General features: G+C 40.7%; 1 protein-coding gene across 3 annotated transcripts in view; it reads left to right on the forward strand.

The window, feature by feature from the left end:
- ttc28 (tetratricopeptide repeat domain 28) overlaps positions 1 to 20906 on the forward strand; it is a 149660-nt gene extending 128754 nt beyond the window's left edge. For 2 of the 3 annotated variants that reach the window (XM_087843926.1, XM_035913857.2), the window contains exons 22-35: positions 4156 to 4296; positions 5488 to 5632; positions 5738 to 5917; positions 6080 to 6648; positions 6738 to 6985; positions 7653 to 7777; positions 9011 to 9088; positions 9183 to 9342; positions 9833 to 9909; positions 14819 to 14842; positions 15033 to 15162; positions 18307 to 18414; positions 18509 to 19136; positions 19218 to 20906. In XM_087843926.1, the coding sequence (XP_087700052.1) occupies positions 4156 to 4296; positions 5488 to 5632; positions 5738 to 5917; positions 6080 to 6648; positions 6738 to 6985; positions 7653 to 7777; positions 9011 to 9088; positions 9183 to 9342; positions 9833 to 9909; positions 14819 to 14842; positions 15033 to 15162; positions 18307 to 18414; positions 18509 to 19136; positions 19218 to 20328 (3724 nt within the window). In that variant the 3' untranslated portion in view covers positions 20329 to 20906. The remainder of the gene's footprint in view (positions 1 to 4155; positions 4297 to 5487; positions 5633 to 5737; positions 5918 to 6079; positions 6649 to 6737; positions 6986 to 7652; positions 7778 to 9010; positions 9089 to 9182; positions 9343 to 9832; positions 9910 to 14818; positions 14843 to 15032; positions 15163 to 18306; positions 18415 to 18508; positions 19137 to 19217) is intronic. The other variant, XM_087843927.1, reaches the window with a different exon arrangement.
- Positions 20907 to 22082: the final 1176 nt, after the last annotated feature.

The raw sequence follows: 22082 nt of genomic DNA on the forward strand, positions 1-22082 counted from the left end.
TACGATATTATCACAATACTTAACGCACAATACGGTATTATTGCAATTTTTTTAAAATATTTTGCAATATTCAGATTCTGTACATAAAGGTAAACTTTATCAATATTAATTTTATCTAATATCAAAGTCTCACACTCAGTCTTTGTCTCATTTCAGTCAGTTTTATTGTTGACAAACTGAACGGTTTGTATTACTGTCTAGTCCAACTTAACTGAATGCAACCATCTGGTACAATTATAGCTATTCTGAACTATGCAATTTATGAAAACTATGCAGCCCCTTCAGCAACTGAAGAATTTGAAAGTAAATTAAAACAAAATACAGTGGGGCAAAAAAGTATTTAGTCAGCCACCGATTGTGCAAGTTCCCCCACTTAAAATGATGACAGAGGTCAGTAATTTGCACCAGAGGTACACTTCAACTGTGAGAGACAGAATGTGAAAAAAAATCCATGAATTCACATGGTAGGATTTGTAAAGAATTTATTCATAAATCAGGGTGGAAAATAAGTATTTGGTCAATAACAAAAATACAACTCAATACTTTGTAACATAACCTTTGTTGGCAATAACAGAGGTCAAACGTTTACTATAGGTCTTTACCAGGTTTGCACACACAGTGGCTGGTATTTTGGCCCATTCCTCCATGCAGATCTTCTCAAGAGCAGTGATGTTTTGGGGCTGTCGCCGAGCAACACGGACTTTCAACTCCCGCCACAGATTTTCTATGGGGTTGAGGTCTGGAGACTGGCTAGGCCACTCCAGGACTTTCAAATGCTTCTTACGGAGCCACTCCTTTGTTGCCCGGGCAGTGTGTTTTGGATCATTGTCATGTTGGAAGACCCAGCCTCGTTTCATCTTCAAAGTTCTCACTGATGGAAGGAGGTTTTGGCTCAAAATCTCACGATACTTGGCCCCATTCATTCTGTCCTTAACACGGATCAGTCGTCCTGTCCCCTTGGCAGAAAAACAGCCCCATAGCATGATGTTTCCACCCCCATGCTTCACAGTAGGTATGGTGTTCTTGGGATGCAACTCAGTATTCTTCTTCCTCCAAACACGACGAGTTGAGTTTATACCAAAAAGTTCTACTTTGGTTTCATCTGACCACATGACATTCTCCCAATCCTCTGCTGTATCATCCATGTGCTCTCTGGCAAACTTCAGACGGGCCTGGACATGCACTGGCTTCAGCAGCGGAACACGTCTGGCACTGCGGGATTTGATTCCCTGCCGTTGTAGTGTGTTACTGATGGTGACCTTTGTTACTTTGGTCCCAGCTCTCTGCAGGTCATTCACCAGGTCCCCCCGTGTGGTTCTGGGATCTTTGCTCACCGTTCTCATGATCATTTTGACCCCACGGGATGAGATCTTGCGTGGAGCCCCAGATCGAGGGAGATTATCAGTGGTCTTGTATGTCTTCCATTTTCTGATGATTGCTCCCACAGTTGATTTTTTCACACCAAGCTGCTTGCCTATTGTAGATTCACTCTTCCCAGTCTGGTGCAGGTCTACAATTCTTTTCCTGGTGTCCTTCGAAAGCTCTTTGGTCTTGGCCATGGCGGAGTTTGGAGTCTGACTGGTTGAGGCTGTGGACAGGTGTCTTTTATACAGATGATGAGGTCAAACAGGTGCCATTCATACAGGTAACGAGTGGGGGACAGAAAAGCTTCTTACAGAAGACGTTACAGGTCTGTGAGAGCCAGGGATTTTCCTTGTTTGAGGTGACCAAATACTTATTTTCCACCCTGATTTACGAATAAATTCTTTACAAATCCTACCATGTGAATTCATGGATTTTTTTTTTCACATTCTGTCTCTCACAGTTGAAGTGTACCTCTGGTGCAAATTACTGACCTCTGTCATCATTTTAAGTGGGGGAACTTGCACAATCGGTGGCTGACTAAATACTTTTTTGCCCCACTGTATAATTTTACATTAAATAAAAACGTTTTAAACTTAATTAAAATAAAACATGTTTATTGCTGCCAAAAAAAAGTTAAACACATTTGAAAAGTGAAGGAATGTCAGGATTCTTGCTCAGAAAAAGGAGCTGATCAACATGCTCTGAAGTCAGAGCATGTTCCAGTCCACAAAAACGTTTTTTGTAACAAAATATCGATTTCTGCTGTCCATGTATCGATACATTATTAGCAAACAAAATATCACGATACTACACAGCATAGATTTTTTCCCCCACCCCTAATAGATGCCAGTGAATGATTGTTACCAGCACCTTTTAACTCAATGAAGTGTTTTCTTTCTCGGGTGGCTGTAGCTCAGGTGGCAGAGCAGGTCAGCCACTAATCAGAAGGTCGGTGGTTCGATCCCAGGCTGCCTCCTGGCTGCATGCCAAATATCCTTGGGCAAGATACTAACCCCATATTTGCCTACTGGTGGTGGTCAGAGGGCCCGGTGGCGCCTGTGTCCGGCAGCCTCGCCTCTGTCAGTGCGCCCCAGGGCAGCTGTGGCTACAATGTAGCTTGCCATCCCCAGTGTGTGAATGACTGAATGTAGTGTAAAGGTCCTTAAGGACTAGAAAAGCGCTATACAAATGCAGGCCATTTACCATTTATGCCTCATACTGCTGACATAACTTTGTAGCTGACAGTGACAACTTTATTCCGTTAAACAGGTTAATGGAGCCTAATGCAGATATTTCATGGTCTCATGAGCATATGTTTAAGCCTTTCCACAAGGCTGATGTTCAAAGTTTTGTGACATGTCTTAAATCCCTGTCTGACTACTAGCACACATACAAGGAAAAATTACGTGGTTGACCAGTTGTGTTGAGCTTAACAACTATGGTAAATATGTTATTAATCACTATAGATGCATTTTCAATCTGTATTTCCCTCTGTGTATAGTACATTTTACATATCTGAAGAAAGGATAGGCTTCCAGGCAGAGTCTAGCAGTATCCAAGAGAAAGGCTGTCAGCCCAGAAAACACAGGCATAAAAAAAAATAATGAAAAACCTCTAATCTGGTCAAAATTGTTTCATTGGTGTGCTAAACTGTGGAACTCTTTGTTAGGATCATTATTATTAAGTCACCCTATGGTAATGTGGTACATGTCATGGTCTACAGAAGATAAATCTCAGTTATTTTAGAGATAAGACTTTTCTGTCTGGGGCTAGCATGGTTAATATTTGAGGCTTTGGATGATTTGTCTTGACATTAGTTTGATGGACTCCAATTACATTTTATACAAAGAAAGAGTCAGACTGACTTTGGAGACATTGACTTTTTTTGTAGGCTTACCATGTGTTTGACATTTGAGGCTTAGAGTTAATCGGGCAAACCAAGATTTCCATGAAGTTCTGTACAAACTTTTGGAATAGATTGTAGGTGAACCTTCTGTCATTTAAACAAAATTGAGCAAAACATGATAGAGAAGACGCATGCTTTGTGTCTGTCTTCCTTTTTTCCTGCTCTCTCCTGACAGTTTTCTCTATTCTCAATTATACTGCCCACAACTCTCAGGCCTTGGTTGGCATAGCTGGATGACTATGACTTTGTAAATCACTACCATGTGTTGTGTCAGCAAATGTTCCCCCATACAAACTGCATCTCAACTTACTGTGAAAACCACTGCAGTGGAGTCACTGCAGCCAGCAGATTCACTACTTCTGGTGTGTGTGTGTGTGTTCATGCTGTTTGTTTGTGGTTTATTATGAGTCCCACTCATCTAAGCATGACAAGTTTTTGCACATACACAGCATAAAAATGTTTTCCAAACCACTAGTAGCACTTTACTGCCCTTTAGCATGTATCCAGGTATCAGAAACTGCTATTACCTTCCTGAGTGTGTAAAATCTACAGCCAGAGGATTCCATAAAAAGTTATTTTAATTCCAAGTCATCGCTCTAACACATACTGCTCGAGTAATTAATTACTACTTATTTCTTCCTTTTGTACATTTTCCTAAGATTGTCAGTTCATTCATCAAACTACTTTCTTCTCTCCCTTTAAGACCGCCCTCTTTTTAAGCCTGCCTTCTTTTGATTGGCTTCTGCTTGTAAACAGAATGTTTGACCATACTTGCTTTTGAGTTGACACTGTTAGAGATATATGCATGCACCTAGCATTTTGGTTGCAATCTTTAGACATTAACCATAGAACAATTATGTATCACTGCCATTGCCATTTTGCAGAGTCTTCTCAACTAGTGAGACAGAGAGTGAAGCTGGAGATCTGTTGGAGCAGCAGTTTGAGGAGCTGAACAAAAAACTCATCTCTGCCACAGACCCTACAGGCTATCTCCACATGGTGTCCAGAAATAATCTCTTCAACAGGTTTGACTCAGAGTTCTTGTAAACTGCGAGGGTATATTGGCTATATGTCCAGAGGGTGCACAGTCTACTTTAGGTTTTGCTCTGACTTTACTTGACTTCACTGCATAGTGAGTTGGTACTAGTTGCATCTCCTCTACTACATTATTAGCAACAAGCTTTTTTCAATTTATCTTACATTGAGAGATTTAGCCAAACTAAAAGCTAACTAGTGGCTAACCAAAAATGCAAAACAAGAAAAAGAAAAAGCCCAAAGTTCTAATTTTAATTCCAAAACAGATGATAGACAAGCAATGGGGATAATAAAACAGGTAAAGAACAACCAAGTTCATGAATCATAGCAAAAGGTCATGAACAAGGATCACAAGAAACTGCTGGATCACTTGGCTCCAAAGAAAACAGGACAGTCTATCAAGTGTGAACTAACGGACAGGAGGTGTGCATGTATACTGTACATTGGGAAGGCTGGCTGGATAACTGGACACAGGCAAGACAAATTCGAATCAAGTCAGTGAAGGTACCCCAGACGATTACTAAGGAGGGACAAATGATAATGACAGGAAGTGGACCTGACATAAGTCCAAAATGACCAAGAATAACTCAATAATACAGTATTTAAACAGAAATCTACAACTAAGAGAAGTCCATTTTTCACAACTTTTTTTTTCCCACTACATTTAAACATAACACAAACTCACCAAGGTGTTGCTACACAACGAATAATTTAAACATTTAAAACATTTTGAAACATGCAGTGAAAAATCGGATCTAATTGGAAACTAAAAAGATCATAATGATACAAAATATGGGCACAAAATATTGCAGTTGCAGTCATAATACAAAGGTCTTCCTAGGATTAGATCAATTTAACTTGTAAGCAGCTGTATGCATAAGAACTTGAAGGGAAACAAAAACATTGCAAATATGTTTTTATAGTTACTTGAATTTGCAAAACTTCTGTTCATTGTGACAAAAAAGGAAATTGGTGTTTCATAAATGTTAAACTATAACACATTACTCAAAATCCTGATGAGCAAGTTAGCAAGCTAACATTACCGTTCAATTAATATCACCAGTGCTTAAGTAGCTGCATGACTATAACATCATCATGATTACAGGTTCATAGCTGTTTTCAAACAGGATAACTATATGTGGGAGTGTATTACATTTCTTGTGTATTTCTGCCTCTAATAGAAGCTGTCAGAGCATGACGAGTCTGTACAGTACCACTGTATCTCCAGTAAAGGACGGCTTATCTTCTCCCCTCTTCAGACCAAGTAACACTGGCAAACCACCTCTGCGGGCCCTTTACGACTTGCTCATAGCGCCAATGGAAGGGGTATGTATGTGTGTCTCCAAGGAAAGATTTATATTTCAATTCACGGTTTGAATTTGTCTTCTTTATGGTTTTTCACACGATTGCCCTCCACCTCTCTCTATACAGGGCCTGATGCACAGTAGTGGACCCGTGGGTAGACACAGACAACTTGTGTTAGTTCTGGAGGGAGAATTATACCTAATTCCATTTGCCTTGCTCAAAGGCAGTTCCTCTAATGAGTACCTGTATGAAAGGTTCAGTCTAATTTCTGTACCTTCTTTAGCCAGCCTGGGAGCAACAGTAAAGGTAAGTCATTTTGGTACCCTTTGATTTCTGATAATAGATGTAAAGTAACATATATTGTATTTGTTGAATCAAACAATTCCGACATATGTGTTTATTCAATTAATAATTTAAAAAAGCATTGCTTATTATAATATTTCTCTATCAAATGTGTTCAAACTGCAGCCTCATGCTCGACGCAGTGGACACTTATTTTGTCCAGATGGAGGCTCAATGGCTGCAGTGGTCGGTGCACCTCATTTGCCACCGAGTGTCATGGACCGTTGGCTATGGGGGCCCTTACCCTCAGCCCAAGAGGAAGCCCTTTGGCTGGGAGAGCAGCTGGGATGTCATCCCCTAACGGGAGCCAATGCCACAAAGGATCGCGTTTTAGCAGCTCTGAGTCAGGCAGAGTGTGTTCACTTTGCCACACATATATCTTGGAAGCTTGCAGCTTTGGTCCTTGCCCCTAGCCAAGAGCATGCTGGAGGAGATGGGGCAGGTGGCCGACTAAAGGAGAAATCACCCCGTAGGACGTCAGTGTCAGGCGAAGCAGCAGATCAGGGTGGAAAAGTGAAGGGTTTGTTTTCAAAGAGCAGCCCAGAGAGACTCAGAGAAGCAGATGAAAGGAGTGAGGATGGTGAAAGTGTGTGTGAGGTAGAGAGTATCTGTGATAGTCCACCACTTCAAGATTTCCTTCTTACTGCTGCTGATATACTGGACCTTTGCCTGACTGTCAAACTGGTGGTCCTGAGGTATAACTATTCACAGATTTGGTCTTTTACACAGGCTTTTCTTAGCTTTTGACTGTCCCATGTAACTCTTTGACCCTTTGCCACCTCAGGTTGTACCCAGAGTCCGGCAGCAAGGTAACAGCAGATGGAGTTGTGGGGTTGACTCGAGCGTTCTTGGCTGCAGGGGTCCAGTGTGTGTGTGTCTCTTTGTGGCCTGTGCCAGTAGCTGCCTCTAAACTGTTCACACACACCTTCTACACAGCTCTTCACAATGGGACCAAAGCCAGTGCAGCTCTGACGGAAGCCATGAAGACACTGCAGAGCAGCAAGCACTTCTCACACCCCTCCAACTGGGCTGGTTAGTAAACAATCATTAATGTAAAATACTAAAGCTTGACTCAGTTGCTTTGAGCCACAGCACGCAGACACAAGAGGAGTAGCTGTAAAATATAGTGGAGCATTTATTAGCTAACCAATTTCTTCATTCAAATGAGCTAAAAGGAACCAATTAGTTTGTACAACTTAGCAATGTCAATGTCTGAGATATGTTAGATGATACGTAAACGCTATAAACTTAGAAAAAGAATAATTGTTGTGGCCACTGTATCCAATATGGCAAGTCTGTTGGGGTGTTACTGGTCAGCAGTGATATGTGTGTTCAAGCAAGGTATGAGAAAGAGCAAACCATGAACTAGAAGTGGGCGGATCAATCCAATTATCGATATCATTGATACCAATGCTGGTATTGATTTTGGGTCAATACTAGCACAGCAGGATCAACACTTTGTTTCTATTCTTCAAGTTCATTATGTAGCCCACTGTGTTACATAAGTTATTCTCTGGCGATGAAAACTTTACCTTAAACATGTCATGCCTATTTTATTCATAACTTACAGCACATTTAAACAACAGAAGTTAACCCAAAGTGCTTTGGAGACGGCTACATTTACATTCCAGAACTCCAAAAAACACAGTTTCAATATGCACGAGAAACTGAAAGATGTGTTTTGTTGTATTTTTTTTAGGTTACATGCTTATTGGCAATGATGTAAAGCTGAACAGTCCCATGTCACTGGTTGGCCAAGCCCTGGTAGAGATCCTTCAGTACCCAGAGAGGGCCAGGGATGCCCTGAGAGTGTTGTTACACTTGGTAAGACTTCTTCAAACTTTGCAGTGTCACTTTCTCTATTAGTTCTCTATTAGTAAGTTTAAAATTCAAAAGATGAATTTAGATATCAGTTCAATAAAACGACAGCCGATTTGTCATAAATACTACTGGAAAATCTTAAATAAGCATGACTTTAATCACTTTAATTAGAAATGTGGTTTTTATTTTTTGTCATAGCATCCAAAGATTAACTATTGTAAAGATCACAAATGTGAATACTGGCTTAACTGCTTTTTATAGCAGTTATTTTATGTCATTTAATTAAAGACTGTTGATTGAAAAAAAAATTTAAAAAGCCATATGAAAACATTATATTAAGTTTAGATAATTCATACTGAGCTATTTTAATGACTTTATGACTTTGCATCAAACAAGTATTAAACAATAAAGAAAGTCATTACATTCAGCGCTAGGTCTGTGTGAACGTGTTAACCTACTTTGACTGCAAATTGCTTTTTTCTGCAATGCTTCTTATCTCTACCCCTCTTGATTTGGGGACATCACTTTCCCTCCATCTAAGGAAAAAGAATTCAAATGTGTTAGCGAGACAGACTGGGGAAACTAGACTTAGCTCTCATGAAGATCAATAAAAATCTAATACAGTGAATGATGACTTTAGTTATCATCATCAGACTTCCATCAGAGCATGTTGCCGATCTTTCAGAGTCATTGCGGTTCCAGCATGCTGGTATTAGCTGATACCTTAGAACATTATGGTCACGTCTGGCTCTAAATAGCATGGCAGGGGGGTAAAATGCTAACATTAAAGCCTTAAAAATGCAGAGTCCAGAATGATGTCAGTGAGTGCTGCCATTGTGGCTACGGTCCTCTTTTATGGAATAAAGTGCAGTATGAATGTGTGAATGAGGCTTGTAGCTTAGACTAGAAAAGTGCTGTATAAATATCACTCCACAATCCGCGCACAGAGATCTGAGGTATCAATGAGAAATGGTAAAGCTATTTTCTGGTGAATTCTGGAATTAAAATGCTTCTTAAGGAAGCACCCATGATTGTGTTCAACACAAAGAAAACATCTTGATTGCTAATGAAATGCATGATTATCAATCAAGATGTTTTCTTTTAATTTTCTTTCAGTTTTGTCCTGTCCAGAAAATGTTAAATTGTTTATGAATGGCACCTCAAAACACATTTTTCCCACATCTGAACGTTCCAGTCTGATTAAATAACACAATTTGTGCCCGTTTCTGTCCACAGGTTGAGAAATCACTACAGCGCATTCAGAGTGGCCAGTGTAACCCAATGTACACATCGCAGCAAAGTGTGGAGAATAAGGTCTGTGTGTTGGTCTTTCCTTCTCCTTCTCTTTAAATGTCAACCTTTGTGTATTCTCTGTTCATGTCCACATGTCTCCTCTGTGCTGGGTAAGGTCGGCGGGGTGCCTGGGTGGCAGGCCCTTCTCTCTGCAGTGGGTTTTCGGTTGGACTTCTCTGGTAGTGGTGCTGGACTCCCTGCGGCAGTTTTTTTTCCTATGTCAGATCCTGGGGATCGACTGCAGCAGTGCAGTACCACTCTACAGTCACTGCTTGGTAACAGAATTTCTTCCATTATTCAAAACATCTCCTATGTCAGTCATACTGATAAAATCATATTTGTTTAATGTACAGTATCTCACAAAAGTGAGTACAACCCTCACATTTTTGTAAAAAAAATTATTATATCTTTTCATGGGACAACACTGAAGATATGACACTTTGATATAATGCAAAGTACTCAGTGTACAGCTTGTACAACAGTGTAAATTTGCTGTCCCCTCTAAATAATTTAACACACAGCCATTATTGCCTTTACATTGTATCAAACTATCATATCTTCAGTGTTGTCCCATGAAAAGATGTAACAAAATATTTACAAAAATGTGAGGGGTGTACTCACTTTTGCAAGATACCCTATATTAGCAAGAGAATAATTCAGATTATATTTTTATTTCAACTTATAGCTCTTTTGTAAAATGTTACACTAGTGATCAAGATATGACTTGCTATAGAAATTTCTGATTAACTTTCTGTGCATCCCCAGGTCTTACTCCTCCAGCCTTACAGGCACTCTGTAAGCTGGTCACAGCATCTGAGGCTGGAGAACAGCTCATTCATAAGGTACTATCATGTTGGAAAGGTGGTCGTGACAGTGGTTGAAGAACTACGCACATCAAAAAATAAGATCTCCCTCCACCACCTGTTTTTATTTTTGGCCTTTACCTAAGTAACGTTGATAATTCCAAGCTCAAAAAGCTGGGGGATGGTATTATTGTGTTGCTTAAACTTGGGTGCTCTACCAGAGGCCTCGGAGTTTGGGTGTTCTATTTTAGCTGTACCAGGGGCTGAAGGACAAACTGGCGCAGATGCACTCTTCTGAACAGAGACCTCTGTTTTGGGGTTACAGCTCCTAATGTTTCTATTACCATTGGGACAACTTTGGACTTTACCTTCCACATCTACTCCAGTTTTTCCTCCTGGCCCTGGTAACTCTCTATTTTCTTGTGGCCCTTCTTCCCAGTGTTGCTGTCCACCACTATGTCATGTTGGTTGGCCAGTAGCTGCTTGTCTGTCTGGAACTCAAAGTCCGACATGACCATACCCCTATTATTCTTAACCACCTTTGCGGTGCCCCCCCCCCCCCCCCCCCCCCCCGCCCCTCTGAAAGTGGGGACTTTTAGTCCATATGCAGCTCAGATGTTCCTGTACACTATTCAAGGCACTGAGTCATAGGCTTTCTTATGGTCAATCCAGGCAGAGGTCCGGGTGGCTTGCCTGATCTTAGAGTCCTGGTGTAAAAACAGCAATTCTGTCATTGTAGGTAGCTAAGCGTCATCTAGTTCACTTCCAATGCTTCTTCTATCAGGGTCGGCTCATTATGTCCACACTGCTCACTCATTCCCACTGGGTTGTAGCCTCTCAATCTCCAGCTTTGATAGTAACTGTGTTCTACTGATGTTGCACCATTAATTGATGCCTTGAGCTATTAGGTTCTTCTTAGTCAGTGAGGATCAGTGTTGGGACTAACGCGTTATTAAGTAACGCGTTACAGTAACTACGTTATTATTGTGGTAACGAGCACGGTAACTAGTTATTATGCCAAAATCAGGAACGCGTTAGTCGTTACTGGGATTTAGATAGGGTCGTTACTCGTTACTTCGTGTGGTGGCTATCGCAGAGCTTCCACCGATTCAGTAACATTAGCAAGTGGTGGAGGCAGCAGGTGGATGAGAGAAAGGGGAGGCAGGAGGAGGAGCAGAGACCCGAGGCAGCCGCTGGTCCGAGTGTCAGGTGAACTGAACTTCAGGTAAGAAGTTATGACCTGCAGTCTATCTGAGTCAGATATAAACCAAGTTTAGGTGGAGTTTATTTTCGTTGTGCTGACTTTTTACTGTCAGTTACAATAACTCATACTGCGACTCGACTTTTTCATACTGCGTACTAGCTAGCATGACGGAGTTTCTATACAGCTGGATGGGTGCTATGAAGATGTTGAACTTTATTTTGTTCATAAGGTTAATTATTAGAGTTTCCAACCGTCCCGTAAAAAACAGAATCGTCTCGTATTCAGAGAAAATATTGCGCGTTTGGTATTGAGGTGAAAAGACACAGTTTGTCCCGGACTTCAGCTGCAATGAAAAAGACACAAAGCTGGAGTTATTCTGTGTCTTTGCTGCACAGCTGCCTCTTCTTCTCTCATTCTCTCCCCTCCCTGTCCTGTTTCTACTTCAATCATGAAACTGATCAACGATCAGCTGATCGGCTGTTCTCTCTTGTTTATTTATCGGCCACTTTGCGCCAGAAGGAAACCAGCTGATGTCGCGTTAAACAACAGCAGCACGTTAAAGCTTGATCAGCTGTTGTTAGAATTTATTTAATATTAATTTCTAGTATCAGCTGATGTTTGCTGGAGCCACAGCTGCAAAAAAGCTGCTGGTCATGATGTCGGTTTGTTTATCTGGTGAGAGGGAAACATGAAGATGAAACCAGGGGATGTCCTTACTGAATCATCAGAGCTGAACCGGTGATGGAGAAACAGGTTTACCTTTTAGGTGACATAAATGAGTTGAAGGGAAGTTATGAACTGTTTCTGAGAGACAAATAACACCAGGATCCTTTTTCTATGTAGCTGACAGCTTGTAACTGTGCAGGGGCGGGTCTAGCAAAGTGTTGCCAGGGGGGCAGGTAGGGCATTAACAGGGAGAGGGGGGCACAAAGAAATACTTTTCTTTGTTATGTCATTTAAAATGTCTCGCTTTTAAAAAATAATTATCTGAATCTTACAACAAACGATTGATAGATTGATACATATATACCATCAAAACAGTGTACATCACTGTCACAACAGCGTTTGTTTTCATTCAAAGGCTTTATGATTTTTCCTATAGTGGCGGCCGGTCTCTAGTCAAAATGCCCGGGACGATTTTTTGTCCTAGTCCAGCCCGGTATGCAGCTCATCTGCAGTCTGGTGTTGCCTACATCTTCCTACTCGGAAGTCAGAATTTCCAAGTTCCGAGCACAATCAAAAGCATCACACTGCAGTTTTTGTGTTGGATGTAAAAAGCGCATGTGATGCTGTGACGTAGGCTAGAATCATGGCCGCGGTCAACGACGGTCCAGGCGTGGGATTTCTCTTGTGGAAATATGCACATTATTATTATTTTTTCTATTGGTAGGTGGCACAGTGCACTTGTTGCAAGTAAGCAAGCTAGAAGACTGGCAAAGTTATGGAAGCAACACATTAACAAGAGAATTCTGAGTAAAACCAAAGTTACTTTCCCTAGTAACTAGTTACTTTGAAAGTAATGAGTAACTTGAAGTAACGGAGTTACTTTTGATAGAAGTAACTAGTAATGTAACTAAGTTACTAATTTAAAGTAACTTACCCAACACTGGTGAGGATGTTGTATTTCTATTCATCCATAGTTCCCACATGCATTGCATATACAGTGGGGCAAAAAAGTATTTAGTCAGCCACCGATTGTGCAAGTTCCCCCACTTAAAATGATGACAGAGGTCAGTAATTTGCACCAGAGGTACACTTCAACTGTGAGAGACAGAATGTGAAAAAAAAAAATCCATGAATTCACATGGTAGGATTTGTAAAGAATTTATTCGTAAATCAGGGTGGAAAATAAGTATTTGGTCAATAACAAAAATACAACTCAATACTTTGTAACATAACCTTTGTTGGCAATAACAGAGGTCAAACGTTTACTATAGGTCTTTACCAGGTTTGCACACACAGTAGCTGGTATTTTGGCCCATTCCTCCATGCAGATCTTCTCAAGAGCAGTGATGTTTTGGGGCTGTCGCCGAGCAACACGGACTTTCAACTCCCGCCACAGATTTTCTATGGGGTTGAGGTCTGGAGACTGGCTAGGCCACTCCAGGACTTTCAAATGCTTCTTACGGAGCCACTCCTTTGTTGCCCGGCGGTGTGTTTTGGATCATTGTCATGTTGGAAGACCCAGCCTCGTTTCATCTTCAAAGTTCTCACTGATGGAAGGAGGTTTTGGCTCAAAATCTCACGATACTTGGCCCCATTCATTCTGTCCTTAACACGGATCAGTCGTCCTGTCCCCTTGGCAGAAAAACAGCCCCATAGCATGATGTTTCCACCCCCATGCTTCACAGTAGGTATGGTGTTCTTGGGATGCAACTCAGTATTCTTCTTCCTCCAAACACGACGAGTTGAGTTTATACCAAAAAGTTCTACTTTGGTTTCATCTGACCACATGACATTCTCCCAATCCTCTGCTGTATCATCCATGTGCTCTCTGGCAAACTTCAGACGGGCCTGGACATGCACTGGCTTCAGCAGCGGAACACGTCTGGCACTGCGGGATTTGATTCCCTGCCGTTGTAGTGTGTTACTGATGGTGACCTTTGTTACTTTGGTCCCAGCTCTCTGCAGGTCATTCACCAGGTCCCCCCGTGTGGTTCTGGGATCTTTGCTCACCGTTCTCATGATCATTTTTACCCCACGGGATGAGATCTTGCGTGGAGCCCCAGATCGAGGGAGATTATCAGTGGTCTTGTATGTCTTCCATTTTCTGATGATTGCTCCCACAGTTGATTTTTTCACACCAAGCTGCTTGCCTATTGTAGATTCACTCTTCCCAGTCTGGTGCAGGTCTACAATTCTTTTCCTGGTGTCCTTCGAAAGCTCTTTGGTCTTGGCCATGGCGGAGTTTGGAGTCTGACTGGTTGAGGCTGTGGACAGGTGTCTTTTATACAGATGATGAGGTCAAACAGGTGCCATTCATACAGGTAACGAGTGGGGGACAGAAAAGCTTCTTACAGAAGACGTTACAGGTCTGTGAGAGCCAGGGATTTTCCTTGTTTGAGGTGACCAAATACTTATTTTCCACCCAGATTTACGAATAAATTCTTTACAAATCCTACCATGTGAATTCATGGATTTTTTTTTCACATTCTGTCTCTCACAGTTGAAGTGTACCTCTGGTGCAAATTACTGACCTCTGTCATCATTTTAAGTGGGGAAACTTGCACAATCGGTGGCTGACTAAATACTTTTTTGCCCCACTGTATACAGAAAGAAAGAGATTTCCATTTTTTTCCATAACTGTAGGGAAGTAAAATTTACTGAATATGGTTAGTAATCTAGTTCATTTGCACGACTGCTTTCTGCAAACACACTCAACACTGCATGCATTGTTGTTTCCCAACCCTAGCATGCATCTGGTCAGCATGGTCATGAGATATTCTGCACACTTGTGTTTTAACCACTCATAACTAAAACAGTTGCTTGTATAGCTAGTTGGTAAAGTGCAGAGCACCCCCACTCTTCACTCTAATTTTTCATTTTGCAGTCATTTGTTTGGTTTCATCACTCTTTGCTTGTTGTAGCCCTCCATAAATACTATATGGGTATCATCAAGAATTGCCTGCATAAGCACATCATCATTCATGCATGGCTGAGAATACAGTAATTCAAACACAACAATTACACAAAAATAAATCACTAAAGTTCTGTTTCTTCTTCTGTCATACACACCTCACAAAGGCAGTTAAAAGCGTGGCAGGAATGGTAAGTGTTTCATGATGAAACTAATGGCTTGAGTTCAAAAGTATAGCACTCGTCAAAGCAGGCACAAACACATTCAGACACTAAGTTGCTGCACATGTTTTATTTTAATATTCTTTGTGAAGTGCGTGCTTTAGTGAGTATAAACACTCATCCAGCAGTCCAGTCATTATATCTTCTTTCCTCTCCATAGCTTCACCAAGTGTTGGTTCAGTTGCAGTCAGGCGACAAAGAGCAAGACTTTCCACTGGCTCCCATTCAAGTGTCAATTAGTGTGCAGCTCTGGAGGCTGCCAGGCTGCCACGAGTTCCTGGCTGCACTGGGTGAGTCATCCTTAAAAGAAACTTAGTTTCACATTTTTTTTATACCTCCTTGTCAGTGATCTACTGCATCACCCATGTCAGTTGTAAGTAAAGAAAATGTCGGTAAAAACTAGCACAGAGCAAAAAATTATGTTATAATATTCAGAACATATTGAAACACATGTATATGCATTGGGCTTCTGATTAGGGTTCTTTTATAGTGTTGTTTCTTGGTTTACATTGTAAATACTTTTATTTATCCTTTTCCATCTGTCTTTGATGCTTATATGTCTACTTATTTTCCTGTTTGTCTTTGTGTGAGCTTTCATATCACCTACTGAACACCCCTTATCAGACACTTTTGCCTTTTACTGAATTATGTTTGTGAGAAAGGACTCAAGCTCTACAGTTAGCATGTTAAATGATAAAGTTCTTTGTAATGAATTGAAAAAACACTGAACACATATGGCTTGTTTGGAAGGGTTGTCAGAAGAAAGCCTTCTCTCTCTAAAAAGAACATGACAGCATGGCTGTTTTATTGCATCTGAACAAATTAAAAAAAAATTCTGGAACAATGTCCTTTGCACAGACAAGAGCAAAGTGGAGATGTTTAGCATTTAAGAAAAGCACCACATTCAGCAAAAACCGAACACACCGTATTAGCACAAATGCCTCATACCACCATCTGTCAAATAGTCAAAGTCAAATTTATTTATATAGCACATTTAAAACAACAAATGTTGACCAAGGTGCTGTACAATTAAGATAATCAAAAGAAATAAAAACATCGGGAGACATGATAAAAGTTAAGAAAAAGAATAATAAAATTAGAAGATTTGAGTAAGAATAAGAAAAATAAAAGTAATACAAACTCATTTTGATTTAAAAGCCATGGAGTAAAAGTCGGTTTTCAGACAGGTTTTAAAAGTGTCCAATGTTGAGGAGGTCCTGATGTGAAGGGGCAGTTTGTTCCATAATTTAGGAGCAGTCACAGCAAAGGCCCGATCTCTGTGCTTTAATCTGGACCTCGGGACAGCCAGGAGCAATTGATCCGCAGACCTCAGACCTTGCAGGAGTGTACCAATTTAAAAGATCAGAAAGGTATGAGGGTGCTAACCCCTGCAATACCTTAAAAACAAATAATAAAATCCTAAACCTAATTCTAAAACTAACTGGCAGCCAGTGTAATGATGCCAGTGTGAGGGATATGTGTTCTCGCTTGCGTGTGCCAGTTAGTAACTGTGCTGCAGCGTTTTGGACCAGCTGTAGACAGCTAACTGATGACAGACTAATACCAGAGTAAAGACTATTACAGTAGTCGAGGTGAGATGAAATGAAGGCTCTCAAAGTCTCTAAAACAGAGAAATTGCTTCACTTTAGCAAGTAGCCGAAGATGAAAGAAACTGATTTGATTACAGCATTAATCTGTTTGTCAAACGTTAGATTGGAGTCAAAGATAACTCCTAGGTTCCTCGCAGAAGGTTTTTTATAAATTTCTAAGGGGCCAAAGTCGCAGTGGTCACAGGAACTAAACACAATCACCTCTGCTTTCTGTTCATTTAGGTTAAGAAAGTTTAAAGTCATCCATGCCTTAACATCCTTTTTAAAAATAAACCCATGGGGAGCATATAAATTGAAAAGAGAACTGGGCCAAGAATGGACCCCTGGGGGACCCCACAAGAAAGTGGGTTTTTTGAGGATGATGTATCCCCCAATCTAACAGAAAAGCATTGGTTGGACAGGTAAGATTTAAACCACTCCAATGCAGTCCCTTCGATTCTGACACAGTGTTCAAGCGGAGAGATAAGAATCCTATGATCTACGGTCAAAGGCAACACTGAGGTCTCATAATATTGAAATGGCAGGATCTCCCGAGTCAGTAAAAGTTAAAAGGTCATTAAAAACCTTTAAAAGAGCAGTTTCAGTGCTGTGGTGTGCTTTAAAACCAGACTGAAATACTTCACTAATGCCATTTTTATATAGAAAGGTGTGGCGCTGAAGAAGGACTAGGACTTTAGAAAGAAAAGACAATTTAGAAATTGGTCTGTAGTTGGATAAAATTGCTGGATCCATGTTTTGTTTTTTAAGAATAGGTTCCACCGCAATATGTTTAAAGTCAGCAGGGACACACCCGGACTGAAGACTGTTATTGACAATAGACAGCAAACTCATACCCACAGTGTCAAAAACATCAACACTTTAATGACGTTAAATAGTGCTTACCAAAGCAATTTGAGGAAAATGAACGAACATCTGTGGATTGATTCCAAACGGTTCTCATGTTTCCTCATTTTTTCCGATCTCGTCATTTAGGAATGTGTTGGGTGCCCGGAAGCGTAACATGTTGACGATTTGACACCTAGCGTAAAATATTACGCCTCGAGAGTGAGAACGTGTTGTTTATATAGATTTTAGAGCCGTGTATACTCAAATCCAGATTATATCTTTTTCAGGCAAGCCTCTGAATATTTCAGCAAGACAATGCTAAGACGCATACCGCAATTATAATGAACCCATGCTGTACAACGAACCATTGCTGTTGTACAATATGGCTTTGTTGTAAAAGAGTCCAGGTGATGAACTGGCCTGTTTGCAATCCAGATTTTTGATCAACTGCAAACATCTGGCGTATCAAATGAAAAATACAACAACTGAACAACCAGCTGTTAAGTAGCTAGATTCATACATCAGACAAAACAACAGTCCACTCCAAAAATCCAGTAGCTGGTCTCTTCAGTTCCCAGACGTTTACAGACTGTTGTCAAAAGAAAAGAGTGGTAAACATGGACCTGTTTCAACATTTTTTTTTTTTTTTTAGACGTGTTACTACCATCAAATTCATGCCCATGCTAATATGTTTCTTTAGATGGTACTGTACATTTTCTCAATTTAAACAATTGATATTTTTTGTGTTCTATTGTGAATAAATTATGGGTATACGAGATTTGTAAATCCTTGCATTCAGTTTTTATTCACATTTTCACAGCATCCCAACTTTTTTGGGAATTGGTGGTTATATAGAATCATCATTCTCATTTTGTAATCTAAAATAAATTAATAAAGTAACTAACTACTTTAGCAGTGAAGAACATATAAAGCTTACTATTTGTCACTGAAGTACTCAGATTTGGCTTTTGGCTGGATTATGTGCTCTGTCTTTGTCAGGCTTTGACCTTTGTGAAGTTGGTCAGGAGGAAGTGGTGCTGAAGACTGGAAAACAGGCCAGCAGACGCATCATGCATTTTGCTCTTCAGTCTCTTCTAGCACTGTTTGGTAAAAATAAGTTATGAATTTGGACTTTCTCTTTTACTAAATCTTTCCCAATTTTCAACAAATTTTTCAAATCTCTCTCTCTCTTTTTAATCAGACTCAACAGAGCTTCCCAAGAGACTTAGCATAGACAGTTCATCCTCCCTGGAGTCTTTGTCCTCCTCCCAGTCAGCCTCCCAGCCACACTCTTTACCCCTTTCCTTAGGTTGCTACCCACCTCAACCCTCGATTTTGCCCCCCATGTGCCCTGACAGCCTTTCCTGCGATGCCATCTCAGTGTACAGCCTCAGCTCCCTTGCCTCATCTCTCAGTTTCCTGTCTAGACCTGAGCCTGCAGGAAGTGACATTATCAGCCAGTGCTCACATCAACAGCCAGAGAAGCCTTGTCAAGGCGCGGGCCTCTACACCCATTCAGGTGGTGTATCAAGAGGTCGATTGACCAGTAATGGAGGAGTATTATCGGGAGAAGGAGAGGACGAGGAGTATGCGGGGTACTCCATTATAAGCAGTGAGCCGTTAGGTCAAGGAGGAAGCGAGTGTGACACTCTGCCTCTACCTGCAGGACATAGATTTGGCAGAGTTGGTGCTGGGAGAGCATCTGCTGGGCGGCATGGGTATCCTCTAACAGTTTCCTCAAAGGGAAGCATCAGCACACCTACATCTCCAATAAAAGCTCCAACGCTGCCACTAACAGTTAAGAATAACCCCAAAGTCAAGAAGGAAATGTAAGTTCAATACCTTTTGTTAAGTCAGAAAGAGTTACTCTTGAACTTCTTTTAAATGTATCTATATGTTTCATTTTCCAGCTCAACTCCTCAGCGGAAAGGAAAAGTCAGCAGCTCTGAGTCAGACCAGTCGAGCACTGAGACAGATAGCACAGTGAAATCCCAAGAGGAAAGAACAGGACCTGCAGGACAACTGGATCCCCAGGAGCTGGCCCAGAAGATCCTGGAGGAGACTGAGAGCCACATGCAAGCTGTGGAGAGCCTGCAGAAGGCAAACCTTAGAGGAAAGACACTGAAGGGAGCTGAGGGCAGAGATGAGTCGCTCAGCAGACAGAAATCTGTGTCCACTCCAACAACCCCAACTTTGACTCCTACAAATGGAGCCCGAGGGTTTCAGCCCTCTGAGACCAGTGCATTTAGCCGACCAACAAGTAGGGCAAGTCTAAAGTCTCCTCTCTCACTCTCTAGTCATCTTTCACCACTCTCTACCTCTGTCTCAATCCCTCCTCCAACTCGGCCTAAACCACCATCCCGCTCCTCATCACTGCAGAAAATCAGCTCAGGCTACAGCAGCCAAGCTCATTCATCCCCTTTGTTATCTCTCTCTGTAAAAGATCAGGGTTCACCTCTCCCTACAGTCTCCCCAGATGTGCACATACAGGCTCAGGTCAAACTGAAATACCCCAGCTCGCCTTACACTGCCCACATCTCACCTTCACGCTCTCCTGCTGACAGTGCTCCATCCCCAGCCCTTTCCTATTCCTCCGCAGGATCCGTTTCAGCCTCTTCTAGCCCAGCAATCACCCCTAAGCTGCACCAATCCAAACAGGATAGCAAAATCCAGGCAATCCACAATTTAAAAACCTACTGGGCCAACGCCAGCCAGAAACCCAGCATGCCATGTCCGGCCAGCTTACTCCGAGGTGAGAATAAAAAAATGAGTACAGTTCAGAAAGATGTTTTGGGTTTGCTGAATCTCTCACCTAGACATGAGTCTATCAGGAAAAATGTAGCGGAACCTGAGGACCACAACACTGATGACAGACCAAATGCTCACCCAAAACTGGAGGCTAAACCACCTCCATCTCCATCTGGCCTTCTCACACATTCTAAAGGAGGTGTCAGACTTCCCTCTGGGAACGGCTACAAGTTTCTCTCACCTGGACACTTTTTTCCATCTTCTAAATGTTGAGAATTTGAATATTTAAAGTCCTGAACACAGATTTAGGAGATCAATCTTCTGGTTAATATCTGTGCTTGTACAATGATAAAATCTTCCCATTTTCAGTGGAAATACAACTACATTTTTAGCAATCCCTGCTGAGTTGCAGGAATGAAAAAGTACTCATTTCATACTGATGGTGATTTTACATGTTACTTTTTTGTGAAGGGATGTAAATGTTTTTGAATGTGATGACTGTGCCTTCTTCTGGAGAGAAATGGAAGGGCATAATAATTAAGAGAAGTGTTGAATCTCTAGCTTTAATTTTGTTTTTATGACTGACTAGAGGGCATGTGTCTCAATGCCTCCATGTACACTGAACAGAAATGCTTTTAACCTGCAGTCTGCTTACTGAATGAACATTTTACATCAGCCTAAATGCTTGCTTTCTTTGTACTGGCCTGGATTCAATCTTGAGTTATTGTTTAATAATTATTGTTTAATGTCATTACTGTCGGTTACTGATGTCATTTATTTTGAGTGTTTTCTAATTATTATTAATATAATCGTCACACAATTTATAAATACAATTAAAACAATGAAGAAGTAAAGACAACTTTTTGATATTTTATGGTAGTTTGGTTTCATGTGTGATTGTCAGCATGGTGCCCAAGTATTTAATTGATTTTATAACATGCAGTTTTGCTCCTTTCTTTGTCTTGCTTTGATCACATACAGCAATGTTCTATAATGAATGAAAAAAATCTTCACACATTCTTTTTACTTATAATAAAAGCAAAATAGTAAATCTAGTAAAAAAAAAAAGTGGGTAAAGGGAAGAATTGTGAATGTAATTCTTAACGTATTATAAGGATATACTGGATATTTATGAAACCATTTGTAGATACAGATATTAAAAGTGTTTAAAGAGTACAAGCTAACCAGGTGCAATACCGGTACTTGAATTAGTAATAAAAATAATTAATATTTTCTAAACCACATTATTGTATATTAGACACTTTAAATTAGCCAAGACATGTCCTCATCATTGTCTTATGTGCTCTTAGGTATTCCAGTACTTTTCGTTACTAATAGATATTTGCTTTTACTTAGGACTTTTTAATGCAGGGCTTTTGTTTGTACTAAAGTATTTTTATAGTCTGAGTACTTTTACTTCAGCAGCTTATCTTAATAGTTTCTTCACCATTGCTCTACTCTTAACACGGTACAGTAAATATTTATAGAGCTTTTATGATACTTAACAGTAACAAATGTCTTATTGTTCATAGTGTTGTTTTAATTTCCAGTGTTATTTAGAGTTCATGTTAATGCTCTTACAGTGATTCAATTTAGTGCAGTTTTGCAAAATATGAAAAAAATGGCACAGTCGTCAGTGCCTCACAGCAATAAGGTCCTAGGTTCAAATCCAGTCTGTCTGGAGTTTGCACTTTGTCGCCATGTCTCCATGGGTTCTCTCCATGGAGAGAACCATCTTTGCAAGCTCCTTTGATTCACAGGTTAGGTTAATTGGTGATTCTAAATTGGCCAATGGATGTGAGTTTTAGATTGAGTGGTTGTCTGTCTCTCCATATTGGCCCTATTATATATTTGCAACCTATCCAGGATATACCCTGTTAAGGGCTTTGTGCTATGAGATATCAGAATGATTTCCTTATGGCAGCGAGGTTCAATCAGTCTGAGGGAGAAGGAGCTCTGCTGCCTCAGAAATTAGTGGAACAGGTGTGATGGGCTGTCCATGATGTAGCAGTTTGTTTAGTGACCTC

Source organism: Neolamprologus brichardi, chromosome 7 (assembly GCF_056152115.1).
Source record: "Neolamprologus brichardi isolate AB-2024 chromosome 7, ASM5615211v1, whole genome shotgun sequence".
Lineage (NCBI taxonomy): Eukaryota > Metazoa > Chordata > Actinopteri > Cichliformes > Cichlidae > Neolamprologus > Neolamprologus brichardi.